Source organism: Crotalus tigris, unplaced genomic scaffold, assembly GCF_016545835.1.
Source record: "Crotalus tigris isolate CLP2741 ecotype Arizona unplaced genomic scaffold, ASM1654583v1 scf7180000020074.1721668, whole genome shotgun sequence".
NCBI lineage: Eukaryota > Metazoa > Chordata > Lepidosauria > Squamata > Viperidae > Crotalus > Crotalus tigris.
Window position 1 is genome coordinate 284,847 of NW_024097846.1, and position 24,767 is coordinate 309,613.

The window sequence follows — 24,767 nt, forward strand, 5'->3', positions numbered from 1 at the left end:
ATAATATAAATGACATCAAATGTCCAAATTACCATGGAAACAATAAATTTCCTTGGCGAAGATGACATCTGATATAAAATTTTATCAGTTGAACCTGAGGAATTGTGGTTTTACTGTATAATCGTTCACAGAATAAAATTAATTTAATTGTGCAGCAGCTGAATTTTTAAACTGAAGTTTAATGCTCACTGAAAATAACACAGTAATATAACAATAGCAAAAATATAAAAAGAAAAAATGTGTTGTGCAGGAGAATACAAAAATGTATTTTAAAAAATAAGAGGAGTTACAAAATTTTAAAATAAGTAGAGATCAAGTAGTGTAAGCAGTCTAATTAACACAATATTTAAAACTTTTTCTGCTGTATTAATTTTTCAAAGTGATTTCTCACACTTTTAAATACCTGTCTTTCAGTTTTCCAGTGTCTTGCTATAATAAATTTCACATCTAACAACAAAAAAAGGAATTAATTTCTTTTATGTTACTGCATACTGAATTCTGGTATGCAGAATCCCACTTCAAATCTATGTTATTTAACAAATTCTATTTTCTTCTTATTGAGTTAATGTTATTTATCATTCTCATTTGACAGAAGCCAATTTACTTTTTAATTTTAAAATTATTTTTCTAGAGCTTTGCCATACTTTGACCTCAGTTCTAAACATTTAATCCTTGAAACAGAAATATAAGACTTTAAAAATTTGGTTCCTTGTCAGTAAGGATTTATGGGAGAGTCAGAAATTTTTCCTTAGCAAATCTTTGTCCCACAAAGCTAGTGAACACTGATGAGTTTGAGGGAATCCTCTAAGCCACTACCTAACAGCCTTGGCAGAAGGCAGTCCATTATTGGAGAACAGAACAATTTAGCAATAAAACATTGCATGCTTGATAGTAAAGGAACTCTCATGGGGAGACTAATAAAACATGCATCCCAATTTGAGGCCAATATTTTGACAAAACCTCAGTTTGTTGTAGAAATCACTATATGCTAACCAACCTGCAAACATATACAGCTTATGGTCACAACTAAGCCCAAAATTTCTATTACTAAATGAGACATTTGTTAAATGAGTTTTATCCCATTTTACTATCTTTCTTGCCAAAGCTGTTAAGTGAATCACTGCAGTTAAGTTAGTAATACTATTAAGTGAATCTAGCTTCCCCAGTGATTTTGCTTGTCAGAAGATAGCAAAAGGGGCTCACAGGACCCCTGGACACTGCAACCATCATAAATTTGTGTCAGTTCCCAAAAATCTGAATTTTGATCACATGATCATGGGGATGCTGCAACTGTCATAAATATGAAACGCAGTCATAACTCACTTTTTTTCAGTGAGTTTTTCAAACCGTCATTGAAGTAACTGTTACAAGTTGAGGTCTATCTATATTGCTTTCTTTGTCTTGATATCTTAGCATGATACATAAATGCAAAATGCTGGTTTTGTTTGCTAAACCTACTGGCCTTGGCCTAATTAGATAGATAGATAGATAGATAGATAGATAGATAGATAGATAGATAGATAGATAGGCAGGCAGGCAGGCAGGCAGGCAGGCAGGCAGGCAGGCAGGCATATATGTATGTATGTATGTATCACACAACTAAATCACAGTTTATTAAAAGCCAAAGATCAAAGACATTAAACTGCAAAAAGCAAACATACCCTTGGTCCCCTTCCTTTTATTTTTCTTCCAGATCTTGTCACCAATAGCCTTCTCTGATATGATGTTTGACAATTTGATAGATTACTAGAAATTAAGAAAAGAAAAAAATCACTGCTGTTTAATCATGATTTATTAGTTTCTTCCATAATCACGTACTTCTGAAGCTCACAAGCTGCCAACACTATGCTAAACATTTCCTTCATAAAAAATAATTCAAATATTCAGTGGTGAAGTGACAGTAATAGTAATAATAGTAAATTCTAGGAGCCTTAGACCAGCAATATCAAACTAAAATGCAATTAACGAAGAAAATACAGATAACAGTAAGATATAACAAGGCAATTTTCTTACATTACATAAAGATGACTGCTGAACACCATGGATGTGCAAAATTAACTGAAAATAGTTAATAAATATTTAAATGATAAACTATTTATTCCTCCCTTGAAGAATCTTTATCAACATCAGGGAATAAATCCTGCTGAAAGCAATGTGCTATCTTTTAAGTAATGATGCTAAAATCTGTGTTGATAATTATTTTAATAAAAGGTTTAAAAGCTATTTTAGCAGTTTTATTTTGTGTTAATGAGTATTTTTTAAATGTGTTTTATGGAAATTGTTTCATTTTTTAAACCGAACACATTTTTGAGAAAAGTAGCTCAAAGATTTCCAAAAGAATGATCAATAGAACAGACATAATTATTCTGAATCTTTGTCGGTATGCAGGAATACAAGTTAACATACAGTTTACACTGATCACAACTTTTGGGTTATTATGTCAGTCTCAAACATACATTAAACTTTACATTCCCCAAAGCTTAACTTCAACCAAGTTAATATATTTTTTTCTATTCACCCCAGTTAAGATATAGTCATGGCTGTGAAAGTTGGACCATAAGAAAGGCTGAGCGCAAAAGAATTGAGGCCTTTGAACTATGGTGCTGGAGAAGACTCCTGCGAGTCCCTTGGACTGCAAGGCGTTCAAACCGGTCAGTCCTGGAAGAGATCAACCCTGACTGCTCTTTAGAAGGCCAGATCCTGAAGTTGAAACTCAAATACTTTGGCCACGTAATGAGAAGGAAGGACTCACTGGAAAAGGGCCTAATGCTGGGAAAGATTGAGGGCAATAGAAGAGGGGGACGACAGAGAATGAGATGGCTGGATGGAGTCACTGAAGCAGTAGGTGTGAACTTAAATGGACTCCAGAAGATGGTAGAGGACAGGAAGACCTGGAGGAACGTTGTCCATGGGGTCGCGATGGGTCGGACACGACTTCGCAATTAACAACAACAACAAAGTGGGCTGAATCTCACTGCAAACTCCCTAAGGACCAAATATTTTCAAATGGCTTATTTTTTAAGTGGATCTGTTGATATCCTAGGAGATTAGCATATGAAAAATGTAAATGAATTGCTGGTTTTCCATATAGTTATATTGCTCTATTCTGTTTGATCTGGCTTGACATTTTGGTAATTACATTGCTTTGAGTGGGGTGGACAAATGCAATATTCTGTGTACTGTACTAGGCATTTCCTTGTCCTGTGAGTAAAGGGTCATTCGTCCCATTCTTCAATAAGAACAATCACTCTGATTGCTGTCAGATTTGGTGGATGTCTTCATGGGAATATGCTCTGTTAACAAGAAATGGCTTATCAGACAACCGTCTACCATACCTTTTGGTGATAACTATCAGGCTAACCCTAACAAAATTACTCAGTTGAACAGCCCAGTAGGGTGTGGATATGTTAAGTATGAGCTGTTGGGTGGGTGTCTGCAGCCTCACCTTTCCAAAATTAGTCAGAATATTGTGGTATACATCAGAACATAACCACTGTGCTATGTGATCAGAATTATTGTTCTGCTTTTGTTAATCCTGGTTTATGCTTTTAAGCACATTAAGAGGATACAACCACTTTAATAAATAATGGAGAAAAGCAAGGGAAAATTTCTCTAATTGTTAGGTACACAAGTGTTGATCCTGATTGTTTCTACTGTGACAGGAAGAAACAATGAGGTGTATTTCTGGACCAAATAACTGGATGTTGTTGCCTTTAGTATTGGCATTCGTGGTTACAAATTAGTAGATTAGTTGAGAATGGTTTCCATAATCATTTTATATACCCGATAATGTAATTATTTTCCCATTATATTATTCTACCTTATGTTATGTTTTCACCATTTAGTTAGTAATCGTAATATGTTTACACATAGATCTTAGTATTTTAATATCATACTATTGTGTTGGTAAATAATTTTAAAAACCCTTTACCTTTCCCTTTCTTTTTCTCTGTTCTTTGTCTCTTTTTCTTTTTCATCTACTTTGGGAGGACTTTTCCTCATCAGAAATCTGTTTTCTGGAACAGGAGGAATCTCTTCTGGACGGACTGTAGAAAGTGGCTGTTGCAATTCGGGATTTTCTGTTTCAGGTTCACTAGCTGAACTTAAATTTATAAAACAAAAGAAGACATTTATTTGTATATTTAGAATAATGTTAAGTTTTCAGATGCCAAACATATTTTAAATTTACTATATTTTAGAATATATAAATATATATGTGTGGAAAGTTGCAAAATATTTAATATTTTAATCTGAATTGTGCTGGTTTTTCTTATGCCTTGCTAGTTCTAAATGCAGGGATGAATATGGGAACTGCTTTTTTGGCCTTTTTACTAACATAGTAATTTTAAAAAATACTCCTGAACATATGTAAATCGACAGATTTAATCATGCCTATGGACAGTTTCTGAGCTGCTAACCTACAGAAAGTTCCAGGTTGTGATCCTCCAGCTTATAAACCTTTAGTTATGAACAAGCTGCCTGCAGTACTCAAAATGGCAATGATTTAAGATGGCAGGTGGCACTTCTCCCTGCTAATTGAAAAACCTTTGAAGCCTTGCAGTTCTTCCATGATCATGCACTTTTAATATATTGCACAGCCTATTTTCAGTGGTTCCTGAAAGCACTGCACAGCTCAAGAAAGAATGCTGTCTGTCGTTTTGAGTCATGTCCCACTGCAGTTTTTCTCTAATTGACTGCAACAAGATCCAACTCAAACGGTAGACATTACTTTACCACCATGAATTGAAGCATCACTGAAGCATCACAATGCCTGTGTGAGCATCACAAAGTAAAGCAAGTATTTTTAATGTACAGGTAGTCCTCAGCTTATGACCACAATTGAGCCCAAAATTTCTGTTGTCAAATGAGACATTAGTTAAGTGAATTTTGCCCATTTTTACAACAATATTTGTCACAGTTGTTCAGTGAATCACGGCAGTTGATAAGTTAGTATCCCAGATGTTAAATGAATCTGACTTCCCCATTGACTTTACTTGTCAGGTTACAAACGGTGATCACATAACCTTGGGACACAGCAATGGTCATAAGCATGAACCAGTTGCCAAGCACCTGAATTTTGATCACATGACCATGGAGATGCTGCAATGGTGCTAAGGGTGAAAAATGGTCATAAGTCACTTTTTTCAGTGCTGTTGTAACTTTGAACAGTCATTAAATGATCTGTTGTAAGTTGAAGACTACCTGTACTGCACTGCCTGTTTCAAGAAGTTCCTGAAAACATTCCATGGATTCAGCTGTTCCTCAGCTTGTGGAAGAATGCCATTCACCATTTTGACTTGCGTTGGGTTTCTGTTTTTCTCTTATTACACAGTAAGACAAACATGTGACTAAATAGTTTGTCCCAGTTTACATACAAATAGACTTAAAGGAAGACTTAGGAACGGAATTTGTTCTTAACCTGGGGACTTGCTGCATTACAAAACCGCTGGGTTGACTTTCTAGCAACAGAAGCATTGTTCTCCCAGTATCTCAGATTTCATCCAAAAATATATTTAAAATCATTATGATTTTAGATACATAAGAAATCTGTAAAACGTATAAAAAACGTATAAAAAGATTTATTTTACAAACAAACTGAAATTGACAAGGGAAAATGTATCTTTCTTCCTTCAAATTATTCTATGTTACATTTGTTGCAATAATAGTGCAGGAAGGAATTTTTTTCAATGCTTTCACAGAAATCTTCCCTCTTCTCTATGTACCTCTTTTTGCTTTTTTTCCTCTTTTTCTTTTCTTTCTTATGTTTCTTAGAGGTTTTTTTGTGTTTCTTTTTCTTTTTCTTTGTTTTTTCTTCAGCAGCACTGTCAGATTCAGTTGACGAATCAGAAGACGTTTTTGAATCACTTGAACTTTCTGAATCACTAGATGAAGAAGACGACTTGCGTCTTTTCTTCTCTTCCTTCTTGACTTTAAATGAAACCAACAGAAAAGCATTTACCGCCTAAGCATAAAAATACTCTTTTTCCTATCTTTCCAGTTTTCCCTTTAATTTCCAAATATTAAAGCAAATAAATAAAAGTTATTTCCTAATCGTGATTTTTCATATATGAAAATGCTAAATATTATTGTTTAACTGTAATCACAGAGTTCAAGCAGAAATATGTTGTTATACCCCCAAAGTCTAAAGATTCTTAATAAACAATTTTAACAATGATGCTCTTAAAGTATTAAAATAAACCAAATAATTAATTTCTACAAAAGATGATTGGAAAACAAAAGATTACAGCTGATTTTTTTTTCTTTGCTGTAGTGGCAATCTGGAAGGGCAGACTATTATTAAAAAGGTATTTTAATTTTACCTTTGGATTACTCCGCAATTATTTTTATTAGGTATTATTACTGACTGTGATGCTAAGGAAGTTATACTGATGCTAAATTTGATTACAGCCGCTAGGCTGTTAGTTGGACAATATTGGAAGAAGGATTCTTTGCCTACTTTACAAGAGTGGTTTTATAAAGTTTCGTATTTGGCAGAAATGGCAAAGATTACGGCTTTCTTAAAGGAGCAATCTCAAGAGAAATTTTTTGTTGTATGGGAAAAATGGATAAATTTTATTCAACACAATTTGAATATGGAAAAATATTATTTAGCTTTTTCATAATTTGTATTGATTGCTTTTTTTTCTTTTTTTCTTTTGTTTCCGTCTTATGAACTTTTATTTTATTCTTTTTTCCTTCTTTTTTCTCTCTCTTTCCTTTTTCTTTTTTCTCTCTTTTTTAAGTATTTTTTTTTCTTATCATATATAAATTATTATTAATTATTTTATAAGTTGTAAATGTTGTTTAAGTTTTTTTTTAACAAATTTTAAATAAGCCTATATTCAGTTCTGGGAAGTTCGGGGAGGGGGGAAGGAGGGGTGGGTTTGGGAGGGATTGGGTGAGGGTTGTTGTTTATTTGTAAAACTTTTAAAAAAATTTTACCTTTGGATTTTGGAATTAGTTCTCCACAACTCAATATTCGCACTTCTGCATATGGTTTACTAGATGCATCTGTCTTCTGATTTTCTATTTCTCTTACAATGTCTTGCCCCGAAATTACTTGTCCAAAAACAACATGATACCTAAATGAGTGAAGCATAATTTTAATAAATGACTGACATATCTATCTCATTGAAGAATTCAACAGAATTTTCCAGTTACAAGTAAAAGACAAAAATACGTACCCATCAAGATGAGGGGTAGGCTTAGTTGTTCTTTAGATGACACCAGAGGCAAGAATTTAATAAAAAAAAGGGATAATATTAGTATTAGGTTGAGAGGAAGAGAGCACAAATTTGGTATATTATGACAGAAATGAGAAATATGAACAAAACATAAATACTGAACAGCAACAATGTCAATACATTAAAATTTATATAAAGTTCTGCTTATTAGTGTAACTGTACCTACAATTCAAAAAATATGTTTAAACAAATATATTCTATATAGTCTAGTTTTGAGTGAGATAGTATACTTTGACAACACTATACTATATAATGGCATGAATATTCAGAATTCTTCTGAATAGGAACAATTTCCTTCAATTAAAATATCTGATATTATAAAACGGGCTTAACTAGAACATTTCTTCCAGGCATCCAATTCCTATGTAAGGAACACTTTTAATAACCTGAGCCATCATTTCTGTAGAACAGTTTAGACTCAGGTTCTTTTGTCAAAAAGGCCAGTTACTTTTTGTTAATAAAAGATGCTATGTTATTCAGTTTCAGTAGTAGAATAATACTGAAACATTTGGTCTCATACTAATTTATTCATTCCACAAATCTCTCTAAACTTCTTTACCACTGAGCAAATAGTGTACATTCATTTTTGAAGAACAGCTTATGCTTAATATAAAACTGAAAATAAAGAAGCAAAGACAAAGAAGATTTTGAAGACACTACAACCCTCAATATATTATTCAACCAATAATTTCAATTAATAAGTTCACAGTGGAACTTATTAAAGATTTAATATTTAAATCTTTAAAAAACTAATGTATTTTTATTTGTTCTAAAGTTCAGTTACTTCATTCCCTCGGATGATTCCCTTCCTCTTCCTGACTTATCAAGTAGTCATTCCCATTCACCTGTCAAACTTCTGCCTATACTGTGAGAAACAGGGGACACAGATGTGTCCTTTATTTCATAATGAATAGAGTTGTAAAAATAGCATCTTCTGTTATGTCTGGAATATTCAACAATACTGCCTGTAAATAAATGTTAACTTCCCCGACAATCAGAGAATATACATATAAGCATTATCCACTTTCAGCCCATGTCACTATTTAGCCCTTAAAAAACTCACAATTATTACACATTAAATGAATTTTTTAATGTAGGCATTGATTAGGTTGCAACTATTTAACTCTTACAACTGTTAGACCACTCTACATACAGCTTTCTTTTTGAAATATAAGACTGTAATGGCTGCCCCTATTTCAGAGGAGATTTTGATTCTAACTATTTGGCTATTTGTAATTCTATTTATTATTTCCACTTTGGACAGAATAAAACAGATAGATGCATCATTTACTTCTGAATGAACTTAACTCAGTAATTAGAGAGAATTACAGATATGGTGCTTTGTAAGTAGCAGAAGAAACATAGTAAAGAAACTGAAGTAGTACAAGAAAAGTGAGGAAAAGTTTATTATTACCTATATTTCCACACTAGCAACAACTGACTGATTTATGGCACTTTGCATTATGTAGTGAACTTTCATGGGTTTTATATGGAATATGTTTTAATGATTATATGGAAGGGAAACAGTGGTTTGCAGTTGCAAGTTGAAGAAAATACTGTATTGGGGAACTGAGATTTCATGGAAGACAAGGCTATTAATATACTAATTACTTCTGACTTTTCTCTCCCTCAGAATTATAATGGTTTTGTGTTTTGGTCTGCTTGTGATGTTAAATGTCAGGTTGGTTAATATTCTCTCTCTCATCTCTTGATGTGTTTTGGTGGGAATTTTGTCCTGTCATATGTAATCAAGACTTGGATTATGAAGGATTAATCTCTTCAGCAGTGCTTTCCTGTTCAGCACCCTAACAGATTATAAAGTATTCTTATACACTAGATTCTTCAATCTGGTACCTCTACCATTCCAAAACTAGAGGAACCAGAGCTGTCTGAAAATTATGGAAGTTATAAAAATTTGAGGATCTAAAGTTCAGGAAGTCTGTACCTATTTTTCAGGCTCAATGCATGGACATAGTAATGGACTAAATGAGTTTAGTTTAGTTAGACAAGACGGAGTATATGTAGCACATTATTTTCTCACAAGGGAATGACAGTCAAATTGTTTTAGAAAAAATGTACCCCTCTTAACAGATCAAAACTGGGGAATGTCTTGTTTATTCACATTATTGTCAGAGCTTTAATAATTCCCTATGGCATGAAATGTGTTTTACAAGTTTAGATTAGTAAGTTAATTATGATTCAACTAGGATGGAAATACGGTGCATTCATTAGCCCATATTCTGATATTCTTTCATTTAGATTGATCAATGAATGTATATGCCTTCACTGGCTCTTGGGCCCAATGCCAATGTTGTCCCTGTATAAAGCAGTACAGACTGCTTACGGACTAGAGAGAAAAAGAGCATCTTTTCTAATATACTTCATCTGGGATCATTACCCCAAGCCATGGTATTACTATTTAAGTTTTCCCTCACTTATTTATTATCTTTGGCAAATGAGCAAGCAAGGGTCACAATTAGGCAATGTCTTTTCAACATACACCATCAAAATGGACCCTGGAAATATCATTCAGCTTCCCATGACAGACAGCAGGAAATATACTCTGGCACAACCTATGTATCTTACAAAGCTTCACATTCCAAATCAGGAAAAGAGCTTTTACTTTAGCCCAATGTAATGTTCTTCCCTCAGCACTTCTGGCTGGAAGATACAAAACAATCCCATACTCATTATGAATATGTCCTTGAGACTCGGTACATATAGAAACTATTGAACATGTTCTCCTGTATATCCACTTATATACAGAATCTTGAAATGCTCCAACTGCCACACTTCTGACTAGTAAATTGGACACAATAACCAATAGTATAAGCAATGTCTACTTTTTGACATCAACCCTGAAGTAACATATAAGGCTGCCAAGTTTTGCATGATGACATGTAAAATCAGGCAAAGAATAATTAAGAGTAATTGAACCTGCTAGAGTAGGGATAGTCAAAAGTGAATGAGGCTTGGCATTAGCTTTTGGGTGTACATGCCATGTCAGCTATTGCACTACATTATATTTTTCTCAGCCACAAGAGGATTTCTGTAAGAGAAGCTTACAATTGTTAAAGCCTTTTGGATAATTTTATTATTTACAAATATACAGGTATACAGGTAGTCCTTAACTTACTACTAATTGCTTAGCTTGAAATTGCGACAGTCCCCAAAAGCTAATTACAACCCAAGTCTGAAGTTCTGATGGCCATGTTCTTCCATAGTTACTGCATTTGGGGCATTTGGCAACTGGCCCCTATTTATAACTGTTTGCAGTGTCCCATCATCATGTGACTGATTTATGACATTTTTACCAAAAAAGGCATTTACTTCTGGTTTTCAGAAAAAATGTCCCATAACAAACAATGGTTTCACTTAATGACCATGGCATTTGCTTAACAACCATAGTGTTCACTTTACGATTGCTTCATGACAGCCGGAAAGTGGTTGTAAAATCAGTCACATGGTGACCTGCTCTAGGACTATCACAACCTATGACTGTAATTGGCAGGATCCATTAAGATCCCAAGTCAAGAACTATGTCTGTTATACGGTATGTATATGTTTGTATTTTATACTGTTATTTCAAGTTTATATTATCCAGATTGCTAACTTTATTTTCTCCTTGTTATATACATATAGCCTGTGCAAACCTTTTAGCATATTTGATTTAATATTGTTTTTTAGCCAAACTGTTTTGACTGTTGGTACTTTTCTTAACTATCCTGGCCATGTCAATTTAATATTGGTTATTTTAAATATTTGAATACCAATTCTCTTGTGCTGATTAATGATTGTAATAAGCTTACTATCAAACTATCCTTATCTTTTACTATGGCATGTTGAGTTCTTACTCAGGAGCAAGACCTTTACTTGTAGATTCCCCTCCTCCAATTATACCACATGTTCAATAGAGAAGTCCATCTGTAAGTTCCTCTACATTTAGACTTTTAAGAAATATTTTTATTGTTATATTGTCCTTTTTAAAACTTTTCTTATATTTATTCTAATTGTGGTTTTAATTTTATATACTTGGCATTTTGGGGAATTTTGTGATGGTAGTTGTCTTTGTTGAGTTTTGATATACAATACTTTTTTTGTAGTAATTTCTATTTTTTTTATAATTGTATTTCTGTTTATATTGTAAATTAATCTTAGATAGATCTCCCATAATTCTTAGAAATAGTGAAATAAAAGTATTCTCCATGCTGAAGGTATTTATACTTTGTAAACAGAAAGTTATTCCAACAATTCAAAGCTCTTACAATTTAAATCATAAGGAGCTCCATCCAAATGATGGAGCTAGCATGATACTTACATAAAAAACTGTGAACCATTTGTATCTTTCCCTCTGTTGGCCATTGAAAGGAGAAATTCTTTGTTGTGCTTTACAGCAAAGCTTTCATCTAGAGAAAGCGTTTGAATTACTTCAAAAATCCAAGTTATTACCTTGCACTGGCATTTTTTTTTTTTGCATTTTAAATTAGGATTGTCAAGCTGCATAAATGTTATCACTGCAGTGCCAAACAGTACTCAAATAGATAAAACTAAAGACAGAGATGTATACTATAATTCTCAGTTTATTGGACAAAAATATAAATATTATTCAATTAATATTGTTGAATTGCATTCTCATATAATAAATGAATAAATGCAGAAATACAACTATCTAGCAACTCATTGATCTGTCAAACAAGAACAACCTGTAAGTGACTCATTATCCAAACAGACGTATTTTTTGGGGAAAAAAACCTTTATTATATTTTGCTACCTACATTTATAAAAGTGTGCCAAAATAATATGTTGTATTGCTAGTTAAAAAAATACCTCATGAACAGTCCTGTTTTAAAAAAGGTAATTTGGAAATTGAAAAAAAATTCAATTACTTATACAACAGACTTGTTTATAAGATATTTGTGTCATAAAAGCGTCTTATCTAACTTCCAGTAACAGCCTTTTAATACCATCAGCTCACATTTGTAGGAGCATGAAAAGAACTCAGATTGATTAGTCAGAATTAGTATTCAGCCATCTTTGAATTTTTACAGAGAAAGACCGAAACCAGATCCATTTATTGGTCTACTTGGTCCAACTGCCAAACTAGCATTCATTTTCTGCCAAAAAATCTGTTTGTTAAAGACATGTCAAATGACTGGAATGATCCCTCTCTGCTCAGACATGAGCAAGTAGGGCTGGTTTATTAGCAACCAATGAAATGGTTAAGCTGGGCTTGGAGACAAGATGCAAGGCTGTCACACACTTCAGGAAGAAAGGACTTACTACCTTAAGAGAAGTAGAAAAAGAGATGGGTTGGTATGCCACTGATTGTGAGATCACTTGAGGCCAGACTTTTTAAAAGTTCTAAAATAACTGTACAGTTTATGATCCTCATTATGAACCTCAAAATAAACTAGTTATTTTGTAGATCCAAAAAATATGTTGTTCCTAATATATTCACAACACAATGGTGGAGTTGTAAGCTAACCTCAGAAAAAATAGTTCTTACCTTCAAAAAAGCCTCCATAAATTGATTCTCCTCCTCTCCCATTTCCTTGTATGAAAAAACAACAACATACATCTAAGAAAAGATCCTGCAAGCATCCAACAGAAGATAATATAGATAGTTCAAGGTTGAACTGTGGAATCCTTAGTGTTCTCTGAGCTTGGTTGTTTATTTGTTTGCTGACATTTGAATACCTGAATTGGGTAACATCATCAGTGCTAGTGAGTATGGGGTTTGCTCCCTGTTTATATACAGTAACTTGCCCTGCCAGTGTTTCAGAAATGTGGTTTTTTCCTTGGTAGTTCTTTGATTAAAGTATGGTTTTCTGCCAGATTGTTTGTCTGGTGTCAATCCCTGCTTATCTAGGTATTGGCACCAAGGGTGTTGGAATTGACACCAAAGACTCCACAAACTTTAAAATATTTGTATTCAAACTGAATATCTTTATAGAAGATATTGTTATGGAAGAAGTAACAGAAAACTAGTCTGTTATTTTACTACCCATCTAGGCAATTTAAAGTGGACATTAATGAAACAGAATGAGAGAGTTCTAGTTTTTCTTATATTTTTACAAATTAATTCAGATTTTTTAAGAAGGAAAAAAATGGCAATATTTTAGTAACATCTTTAGCAAAGCACTCTGCTTGAAACTATCATAGAAATTCATTCCTAAATTTTGGCAAGAGACTATTATCCCGAGTTTCTTTCCACAAAAATAGACATCAAAATTATTTAAATACTATAAAACTTTTATTTATATTTGAACAATTACAGGCAATAAATTGGAACAAGTAATGTCATACCTTCACTGAAGTCACCACCTTGGATCATGAAATCTTTCACAACTCTATGAAATAAGCAACTTTTGTAATGAAGTGGTTTCTGGGTTGATTTTCCAATACCTTTTTCACCTACAAAGAAGAAATAGTGTAATGCACATTAAACGTTAATGACACAATCTCACATGATGAAATACAAGTCAAATTGTAAATCAGCTTTTGGTGTTTTTTAAAACTCTAAATACTAAGCCATTAAAAGAAAAGGTCACACAGTACTAATAGTAGTAAAAAAGAAGCAAATAAAATGTTTCTACATAATAGGCAAAATCCACAGAACTGTACCCATTTAATTCATAAGGCTAGTCCTCACTTAACAACTACAATTGGTTCCAATGAAATGGTCACTAAGCAAACAATATGATATAGACAGAAAAAGAAAGGGGGCTTTCAAAATTACTGAATGCTGCCATTTCATTTAGATAGTTTCCTTGTGCTACTCTCATTCTGGCATGGTGCAGAAATTTGAACCTAAATATATGCATTGGTCAGACAATGATTTTTAGTACCACTTATTCCCACTGTATTTATAAACAGCTGCTATCTGAGGCAGTTGCAAACGAGGACTGCTTATATAATAAAGTGGTCTGAAACTTCAGTTAACTTCTCACTTGTAAGACTCCATTATTCAAGGATAGGTTTGTATGCATTTTGTTTCAGATAAAGGCAACCTTGCTGTAGAGTGCTAAGGAAATAGGAGAAAAGGGGCGTTGTCTTACCTGAACGCCTTTTCTCAGCACGGAGATGGAGAATCCACCAATGGGTTTAGACTGTATTCCTGCCCAATCAGATCAGGTCAGCCAAAGTTGCCACGCCCGTCCTGGACCATAGAGATCCCAGTCTTGACGCAAGCGAAGCCATTGACTGACAGCAAGACGTTATGGCTAACAAAACTAACTAACCCTAGGCCTAGATGACCTACGAGGGTGGGTGTGAATTCTCCATCTCCGTGCTGAGAAAAGGCGTTCAGGTAAGACAACGCCAATGGGACATACCAAAGCCTACTGTCCCTGAGGGTGGGGAATAGACTGGTCCGGTGTGGCACTTTGATGTACAATCTGCTAAAGAACCCTCCTACCAAAGGAGGCCTCCGCCGAGGAAAATCTATCGATTTTATAGTGTCAAATGAAAGGAGATGGCGAAGCCCATGTGGCCGCTCTGCAGACTTCCTCAATGGAAGCTTGAGTGGTCCATGCCGCAGAAGTAGCTGCACTCCGTGTGGAGTGTGCTGTAACCCGTCTAGGAACCGGCAATGACTCAGCCTGATACGCTCCGGCGATGCATGCTCTAATCCACTTACCAATGGTGGAAGAGGAAACCTTCCGACCCCTGGAGGAAGAGTGGAAGGATATAAAGAGAGCTTCTGAGTTGAGGAATTCCGCTGTCCGTGAAATATAGTACCGAAGAGCTCTACGGACATCCAATGTATGCCATTGTCATTCCAGGGCGTGTGATAGATCTGGGCAAAAATCCGCCAGCACTATCTCCTGTGATCTATGAAATAAGGAATTGACCTTCGGGATGAAGGTAGGGTCGAGTTGAAGGACTACTCAATCCCTGTGGAAAACACACAGGTCATCCCGGATTGAGAGCGTCGCCAATTCGGAGATACGTCGTGCCGACGTGATTGCCACCAAGAATGCCACCTTGTGGGACAGGTAGCGGACATCGCATGTCTTTAGGGGCTCAAATGGTGCCAGTAAGCGCCCATAAGACCCGTGGTAGTTCCCACGAAGGGTACCTGTGCACGGTGGGAGGTCTGGTGTTCGCGGCCCCTTTAAGGAATGAACGGAGTAAAGGGTGATGACCCAATGACTCCACAGAGTTACAAGTGAGGATCGTGGAGAGAGCAGCGATCTGCCTGCCCAGTGTGTTTGGGGCCAAGCCCCTCTCCAGGCCGTCTAACAAGTAGTCCAAGATGTTGGGAATCGTAAGTTCCTCGATGGACAGGTGCCAGCCGGAGCACCATGATTGAAAATTCTTCCACGTGGCCTCATATATTTGATTCGTGGAAGGACGGCAGGCGGCCTGAATTACATTGATGACCCCTTGCAAGCAAAGCTCCCTTGTTAAGATTGAGCGCTCAAGTGTCAGACGGCTAACTGTAGCCATTGGGGTTCCGGATGGAGAATAACCCCTTGACTGAGCGAGACCCGATCCGGAGGAATCCGCCAAGGGTCCATGAGGGAAAGTCTCCTCGGGTCGGCAAACCAAGGTCTCCTTGGCCAATATGGGGCCACCAGGAGTATCTCGGCTCGCTCCCGCAGAAGTTTGCGTATTACTGCCGGGAGGAGAGGCAGGGGGGAAAGGCGTAAAGCAGGCTCTGAGGCCATGGGCTCCGGAGCGCATCTGTCTGTTCCACCCCTGCGGATGGGAACTGGGAGAAGAAGCAAGTCAGCTGGGCATTGGACGGTGACGCGAAGAGGTCCACAAGTGGGAGACCAAAGCAGTGACAAATTTCTTTAAAGACCCTCGGATGGAGACTCCATTCCGAGTGGTCTACCGTTGTCCTGCTCAGAAGATCGGCCTGAGTGTTCGCTTCCCCTGAAATATGATCGGCCTTGATAGAGGCCAGGTTTTGTTCTGCCCAGGATCCCAGTAGGAGGGACTCGGACAATAGAGTCCGAGAGCGGATGCCCCCTTGGCGATTTATGTGAGCCTTGGCTGCCACATTGTCCATGAGGACCAGTATGTGCCGCCGTGCCAATAAGTTGCAGAAGTGCCATAGGGCTAGGTAGATGGCTCGTAGTTCGGGCCAGTTTATGTTGCGTCGGAGATCCGATGTGGACCAACGGCCCTGTGTCCACTGAGACTGGAGGTGTGCTCCCCAGCCAAACAGACCGGCATCGGTCGTGAGTACTATCCTGTCCGGCTCTTTGAAGCATGACCCTCTGAGCATGGCTAGAGACAGCCACCACGCAAGGGAAAGCCGCACCCGTTGTGGGAGTCTTTCCCTTTGTTGGGATGCACTGAGGTTCTGCCTCTGGAAGGGGAGCATAAACCATTGCAGTTCCCGGGAGTGGAGCCTGGACCACAGAACGATTGCTATGGCTGAGATCATCTTCCCTAACAATTGGGAAAGACTGGCTAACGTTACTGACCAGCACCTGCGTAATTGGAGAACTGACTCCCTTATGCTGTTCTGGCGTTCTTGGGATAGGTATACTCGGCACTCCACTGTGTCTATGATGGCCCCGAGGTGTAACAGTCTTGTTGTGGGGACCAGGTGACTCTTGGGAAAGTTTACCGAGAACCCGTGATCCTGGAGCAGTTTTACCACCAGTTCGAAGTCCGACCGGGCGGACCGGGTGGACGACTGGATTAATATGTTGTCCAGATAACATTGGACTCTGACTGGTATCATCCTTAAATGAGCTGCCAGAACCGCCAGGATCTTGGTGAACACCCTGGGAGCCGATGATAGCGCTCTGTATTGGAAGTGGCGTCCCTTGTATGCGAACCGTAGGAACCGGCGATAGGCCAGAGAGATAGGGATACGAAGGTACGCCTCCGTGAGGTCGATAGACGTCAAGAGGTCCCCTTTTCTTACGCTTCCCAAGATGGAGCGGAGCGCTTGCATCTTGAATTTGCGATATGCCAGATGGAAATTCAAGCCTTTGAGATCTAGGATGGCTCTCCATCCCCATGATGCCTTGGGGACGACGAAGAGGATGGAGTAAAATCCCTGACCTCTCTGGTCCAGTGGTAGCGGTTCTATGGCCCGTATGTGCAATAAATGTTGAATGGCTTCGTTCATGAGTCTTTTCTTTGTTCGGTTCCGGGGGCATGGACAAGAGAGGAACCTATTTGGGGGGTTGGAGACATCCAGGGAAAGGCCGTGACGGACGGTGTTGATCACCCATGCGTCCGTGGTGGTGGCTTCCCACTGGTGGGCAAACAGGGAGAGTCTGCCCCCTATGGGAGGTACTAATGGGGAGTCATCTGGAACGGTGGAATGGCCTGCTGTTCCCTCAAAAGGGCCGCTTGCCCTGCGCTTGTTGCCTGGGTCTAGGGGCTTGTCTATCTGCCTGTCTCTCTTGCCTATCTTGTCTGGCCTGGAAGGGTTGTGATGGCTGGGTGTAACTGAATCTAGCACCCGCCCGAAAGGACTGTCTCCTTGAATAGTAACCGGAGCATTTGTCCGGTCTTTTAAGGAGATGATTAAGGACCCTGCTTTTGTCCTTGTTTTCTGTTTGGTAGGGATTCAGCGCTTCCCCAAATAGCTTGCCTCCCTGATATGGAGCGGCTACCAGCTTCCATTTGGACTTAGCATCGGCTTGCCAGTGTTTCAACCAAAGCATGTGCCGACCAGTGATACTGGACGCTATGGCTCTGGCCGAAAACCTGGCAGCCTGGAGTGTTGCGTCTGACGCATACTCCGTGGCTGCTACCATCTTACTAAGGTCCTGGTGTGTGCGGACATCCTCCGCTGGAACCCAGGTTTGCAGTTGTCGGAGCCAGTTGAGTGCGGCTCTGTTGAAAAAGGAGGCGGAGGTTGCGGCCCTGATTGCCCATGCAGCCGCTTGGTGTGTTCTGCGGTAGGTGGACTTGCATTTGCAGTCCTCAGCCTTAAGGACCTCAGAAAAATCCCCGGATGTGCCGATACTAGGGGCCCTAAGGGCTCGTCCACTGTCGGTACCTCCAAAGCCTCCTTCAGATCTTTGGCTACATTGTACAGCCTCTTGTCAGTGTTACCTGGGAGAGGAAGAGAAGCCGGGGAAGTCCATTGTTTCCGGATCGCATTCAAGAATAAAGAGGGACAGGGAATGCGGTGTTGAGCCGCTACCGGTTCGACAAAGTTCGGGTCAGCCTCCGCGTCTGGGAGAACGGGAGCTGATTCTGTTGAGGTCCACGGTCCGAGATGAGCTGTGGATGTAGCCTTACGTAATAGGGTAACAAAGAATGAGGGGTTAAAGAGACCTCTGAATGAAGGCACCTCAGGTGGAATGTCTTCCTCCTCAGAAATTTGAACCTCCTGCTCTGTGGCGGGTTGGTCGAGGTAAGAATCCTCGGAAACTGATGACCCCGATGGAGAAGAGGGATAATGATGGGTCTCCGCCCCCTGCTGTTGAGCAGGACGGGGCATGGCCGTCCCTGGCCTGGAAGCCTGGGCCCTAGCATCAAGGGCTCGGTCTACTGCTTGTGTGATCAGTAAAGCTAGGCGGTCCTCCGTAGGGAAAGGGAACGACTCGCTAGGGCGTAGGCCTGCCGCAGTAGGGGTGAATGTGGCCTTGGGGGCCCCCTGAGACACCCGTGCAGTAGAGGATTGGGAAAAGGAAGGAACCTCACCTGTCCCGGACTGCGCAGGGGAATGTAAGGATTCCCCCGTTGACCAGATCCCCAGAGGGGAGATTGGAGCCCCCAAGGGTAAGTCAGGGGCTAAGGCTCCGGTCTGAGTTGTTTCCAACCTGGCCCTTTTCTGCGCCTTGGAGAACTCCTTTTCTAGGGCTTGGTGTCTCCTGCTGGCCTGCTTGTCTGTCTTCCTGGAAGATTTTGCGGTAGACCTGGCCTTAGTGGCCGCCGTCTTATCAATGCCTTCCGGACCAGGTGGACCTGATGAGGATGGCAAGGCTCCTTTCGAGGAAAGAATAGCTTTCTCCATTCTCCGATAGCACAGGAGCACGGTAGGGGGCACCTGGTATCTGGAGAGTATACACACCGGGTAAAGACAGACGTACTACAGGGGACACCTGGAACTCAGATACAGCCTCTGCGTGGATAAGGATAGGGGCACTACTGGGGGACACCTGAATCCGACAATGGCTGTGCACGGATAAGGACAGACACACTACTGGGGGTATCTGGAATCCAGCCTGGAATGCTGTGGATAAGGACAGGCACACGATTAGGGGAGCCTGGAATCCAAGCAGTTGTTATCCGGATAAGGACAGACACACTTCAGGGAGTGCCTGGAATCCGGATGGAGCCAATTGTATAAATGTTGACAGAATGGGAGCGAGGAGACACCAGGGCCTGAAAAGTGGGAAACCCAGGGAAGTCTGGCTATGTCACCAATCTAGTCAGGTCACAGTTGGAGAAGGAAGCCTGTGACTATTCTGAAAGAAGAATGCCTAGGGAGACCTAAGGCCTTTCTTTGAAAGTAGGCCTCAACCTGTATCCAAGATGGCAACTGTCTACAAAGTCGCCCAGTCAGCCTGCAGAGGGTCCGGTCTGATAGCCTTCCTTGAGGACCATCTCCCCCGGCGAGAGCCCTCACCCCAGATGGCCCTCCCCCGCAGTAAATGGAAAGACTTCTCTTCCACTTAAGCCTGCTCCCGTTGGGCCTATTTAGGCCACGCGGTCCCAAGAATGGCGGCCGCGCATGTGCTGCGCAGTTCCAAGATGGCGGCCGCGCATGGGGACTGAATCTTGAGAGTGATGCCTGCCTGGGGCCCATAGAAGAATAGCCATTCGCAGGGGAGAGAATCAAAAGCGACCCCGGTTTCGGACTCACCAGCAGCTGCCTGCCAGCTGATCCACGCTGCTCTCTTGCGCGCGCACCCCCTTCTACCGACAATCTGACGATCGGAGAGCCACCGTTGGAAAGAACATCCGAAATTGCTCTACGGGTCTGGATCGGCCCGCAAAGCAGCAGCGGCTCCTGAGCAAGCTAGAAATCTCGGGGGTGTCCTGAGTCTGAACTGGTCAGCGGAGCTGCAGCTGCAAGCTCCGTTCGCAAGAGCCGATCTCCTCAGCTGGCTGGGCTAACAGCCGTTAGCCACAAGCAGTTCAATAAGCAGAGAGCTTAACCTCTTTTTGGATGAGGGAGGGGGGTAGGGGGAAGGAAGGAGCCCCTTCCTTAGCAAGGACTTGATAGCCCCTCAATGGGAAAATTGAGATATCTCTAAATTCCTGGGGAAGTATTAGAATTTGGTAATGTTAACCCCATTTGAGAAGGGAATAAATCCAATTATCTCACTACAATCTCTCAGCTACTGGGAAAAAGGAAAATCCACTAATGGAGACTGTACCTGCCTAAGAGCCAAATTTGCATGTCTGTCCAATGGGCGAGATCAGTCAAGACTGGGATCTCTATGGTCCAGGACGGGCGTGGCAACTTTGGCTGACCTGATCTGATTGGGCAGGAATACAATCTAAACCCATTGGTGGATTCTCCATCTCCAGTGCTGGAGAAAAAGCTATAGTTGTTTTTTCCCCTGTGTATCTCAGTGCACACTTGAAGGAAAGAATATAACCTGAACCCTCAAGTTATAACCATTTGTTCAGCAACGTGTGAGCAAAGGAAGGAAGATATTATGGTAAGATATGGACAAGTGTCTTCTCTAAGAACCTAAATGAAATTCAGAATTAACAAAATTCCTCTGAGCTCCAATACGACAGTGGAGATTTTTTCCCCCCCAGACTTGGAATTATCCAGGTTTCCCTATCTTTCTGACTATAGAAAGAAACACTTAGAATTATCTGAAAACTTTAACTAATCTATGTAGTTCCACATTTCAGTGCAATCCCAAGAGCAGAACAATCGTGACCATAAATTACTAAAGTGTATGACATTTAACAGATAGTCATTATTTTATATGTATGAATTAATACTAAATACTTCAAAATAGATCATAAACAAATATATTTATACTTACCAAACTTAAGATAAATGTGTAATATTGCTATAGTTTTATGCACCTTGTGACATTATTCTTAAGAACAATTAAATCAGCATTAGATTTATATAGCAAATTATGCAAGTAAGGAAAAATATCTACAAACCTGTACAAAGGCAGCGAAAGTTCTCACATGTTTTTGGGCAAACATCTGAAAATAATTCAAAGACAACTCTTCCAGCTAAAATTAAGAAAAAAATCATTACATTTATATTCACTAACTTTAAGAAGGCAAGCTTGCATGCATGAAAATAAATATAAATCACTTATTCTAAATCAGTTTATCTATGCATAACATTTAACATTGAAACCAGCAGTCTTACCAGGGGTGTTATTGATGGCTATGTCAAAAAAACAACGAGGTCTTTGGGTTTTCACTCCCATGGCTTCAGAATGTTATATCTGAAATAGAAATACAAATCATAAAGAAATGTGATTGATTATAGCATACTAATTTATTTATTGAATTTATTGGCTGTCCATCTTACCACAGGGTAACTGTAGAGTTACTAATAACAATATAGGTAAGATATTACAAGGCTTTATTATTTCATGCAGAGAAAAATTTATAGGCAATAATACTGCACCAAAAATATTTTGGTTGAATTATTTTTATGGGTTCTAAAGTGAATGCAATACTACATATTTATATTTAGGAATGACCTCATTAGACCAGTCCAAACTGTGTTAACAATCAACTTCCAATTCCTTATGTGATTGTCCCTTTAACACTGGGAAAGCAAAGAAGAACAGTGATATGCTAAGCAGTGAACACATTAGTGTATGACCTTTTCCTTCCACCTCTCCTTTACCACATTTACCACTCCTTTACAACTTATTTCAGGTATACCACAAGGTAATAAGGCGGTCACCAAATGACAGGATGAAAAAATTATTCAACAATGCAAAGTAATTAAGTTTCTATAAAATATTTTATTTAAAAAAAGTATTGATCCTGCCCCATTTCAACAAATCTGAAAATATCAAGTCATTCTGGTTTATTTATTACAATATTAATTTATATGGATGCAATTCTGGTTTGGATTTGCAGTGAGCAATGATTAACATTAAATAAATGTAGAGAAGGGAATATATGGAAATAGTGTTACATCAATCTTTTCTTACAAAGGCACAAAGTAAATTAATTTTTTGATAATTATGAATCCAGAAAAGGCAACTCTTTTAGGAACTGATAGTTGAAAGGTGATTTCTCCAGCATCATAAAATTGCAGAATCTTCCTATTTTGTCTATCCCTGGTGTTCACACTAGTGTATAGCCTTCCTTAAATATTGAAAAACAGATGAATCTGCTTAATATTTAATGTTCCTTCTACTTGGTATTATTTCATATATGACAGGACAAACACTGATGAGGCATCATATGCCAAAACATGGAGAATTAGCAAAGTTCCAGGTTAAAGCTATAAACAGGAAAATAAACAATGGCTGAATGTTAATTTCACTTCTTTCATATTATAAAACTAGTATTTGATAAGCATGTTTACCAGTTTATTGAAAGCAAATGATAAATTACAGTAGCCTTAATCTATTAAAACATATTTATGTTTTAAAACACATTTAAGCCTATTAAAACATATTTAAGCCTATAAATTGGAAATTCTCTAATTTTTTTCTGCAGGTTAAAATTAGCGTATTTTAAATCAGTATTATTTATTCTAATTATATCAAAAATTCCAGAATTCTCTAGATCATGATAGAGACACTATTTATGTGAAGAAAAAAGGCCAAAGAATTAAATATAGCACTCCACACTGCTTTCCCTTTTGAACTTCAAAATAGCCTACAATTTCAATTATTTATCTTAAACAAGAGCCAAAAACTATGTATTTGATTACTTATTCCCATGTAATTCCCAATGCTTTATGTAAACACATGAAACAGCAATGGATACAGGCAGTCCTCAACTTAAAATCATTCATTTAGTGACTGTTCAAATTTACAAGTACTGAAAAAAGTGACTTATGACCATTTTTCACATGTATGACTATTGCAGCATCCTCATGGTCATGCAATCAAATTTTGGGTACTTGGTAACTGGCATGCATTTATGACAGCTGTAGTGTCCTGGGATCATGTAATTCACCATTTGTAACTTTTCCAGCTGGCTTCTGACTAGCGAAGTCAATGAGGGAAGCCAGATTTGCTTTACAATTGCATAATTCACTTAACAACTTCAACAATTTGCTTAACAATTGTGGCAAGAATGGTTGTAAAATGGGACACAATTCACTTAACCTGTCTTGATTAGCAATAGAAATTTTGGGCTCATTTGTGACTATATGTGGAGGGCTACCTGCATTTGCTTTCTTTCTCATTTATTATTCAAATTTATATAGTCATCCTTTCCCATATATATGATCGTTGTCAGCTAACAGGCAATTAAAACAAACATAACAAAAAAGATTAATATAATACTATTTGAAAAAAAGAAAAAATATGAAAGCATATAAAAACCATCACAGAAGATATAAAACAACCAAGGCAATTACTATGGTCACAGTACCAGCACCACCACATTCCTGGGTCCCCATGCCCAGGGTTTTTAGGGCCGTGTGAAAACTCAGCAAGCTGAGGGTCCATCTGATCTGGGGGAAGGGGAATCATGTTCCATAGGGCAGATGCCACCAGAAAGACTCTCTTCCTGGGTCCTGTCAGACAACATTATAGCCGATGGGACACGCAATATGCCCCTCTTCCTAGACTGGATGGGGTAGGTAGATGTAATTGTGGAGAGGCAATCTGTCAAGTAACCCGATCCCATGTCTTTCTTACATATAAGCTAAACTATACCATTTTTAAAGGTTAGGATATAATTGTTTATTTGTACAAATTCTCCTAATACTTTATGTATTTGAAAGAAAACTAGATTTAATCCCAAACCATTTGCTTTATAGGCCAGTGATGGCGAACCTTTTAGAGACCGAGTGCCCAAACTGCAACCCCAAACCCACTTATGTATCCTCCAGTGCCGGCTGGGCGTGGCCCATTGGCTGGGTATGGCCCATTGGCTGGGCGTGGCTGTGATGGTAACGGCAGACTGGGTGGGACTAAAAAGTTCAATCAATCAATTCCAACTTTGCAAGATCTTTTTTTTTCCCACGAGAAGTTGCAATTGACTGATTGAACCTTTTTTTTTTTTTTTTTTGCACATGGCTGTGGAGGCCTAAAGCAAAAAGGTTTTATAAAACCCAGCTGAAGTCCTAGGACTGGGGCGACGGAGCGCTTACTCACAGAGAGGGCTCTGAGTGCCGCCTCTGGCACCCGTGCCATAGGTTCGCCACCACTGCTTTAGGCCATGAAAGAAAAAGTTTTCTATATAACTTCCAGTAGTAAAGAGGTAAGCTTTAAAATTTAGGATCACAAACACACATCCTTTTTTTTTTTTTTTTTTTTTTTGTTAAATACAGTATCTATGACCAGCTTTCATTGGATAACAGCAGCTCTGCTGGCTTACATAGAAAATCCTGTCTAGTCTGGTGTCTTGTTTCTTATAGCAACTGACTAGAAGCTTGATTAAACAAAGTAGAAACGAAGGCAAGCTGAG

The 24,767-nt window shown here is 38.8% G+C and overlaps 1 protein-coding gene across 1 annotated transcript in view; it reads right to left on the reverse strand.

Moving 5' to 3' along the window:
- The window catches only part of PPIG (peptidylprolyl isomerase G), a 31,947-nt gene that overhangs the window by 2,685 nt on the left and 4,495 nt on the right, over positions 1 to 24,767 (reverse strand). The window contains exons 2-11 of the mRNA XM_039365474.1: positions 21,526 to 21,604; positions 21,309 to 21,383; positions 13,551 to 13,658; positions 12,751 to 12,795; positions 11,563 to 11,650; positions 7,185 to 7,214; positions 6,943 to 7,082; positions 5,724 to 5,928; positions 3,932 to 4,102; positions 1,662 to 1,746 (exon numbers count right to left, since the gene is read on the reverse strand). Of these exons, the coding sequence (XP_039221408.1) occupies positions 1,662 to 1,746; positions 3,932 to 4,102; positions 5,724 to 5,928; positions 6,943 to 7,082; positions 7,185 to 7,214; positions 11,563 to 11,650; positions 12,751 to 12,795; positions 13,551 to 13,658; positions 21,309 to 21,383; positions 21,526 to 21,586 (1,008 nt within the window). The 5' untranslated portion in view covers positions 21,587 to 21,604. The remainder of the gene's footprint in view (positions 1 to 1,661; positions 1,747 to 3,931; positions 4,103 to 5,723; positions 5,929 to 6,942; positions 7,083 to 7,184; positions 7,215 to 11,562; positions 11,651 to 12,750; positions 12,796 to 13,550; positions 13,659 to 21,308; positions 21,384 to 21,525; positions 21,605 to 24,767) is intronic.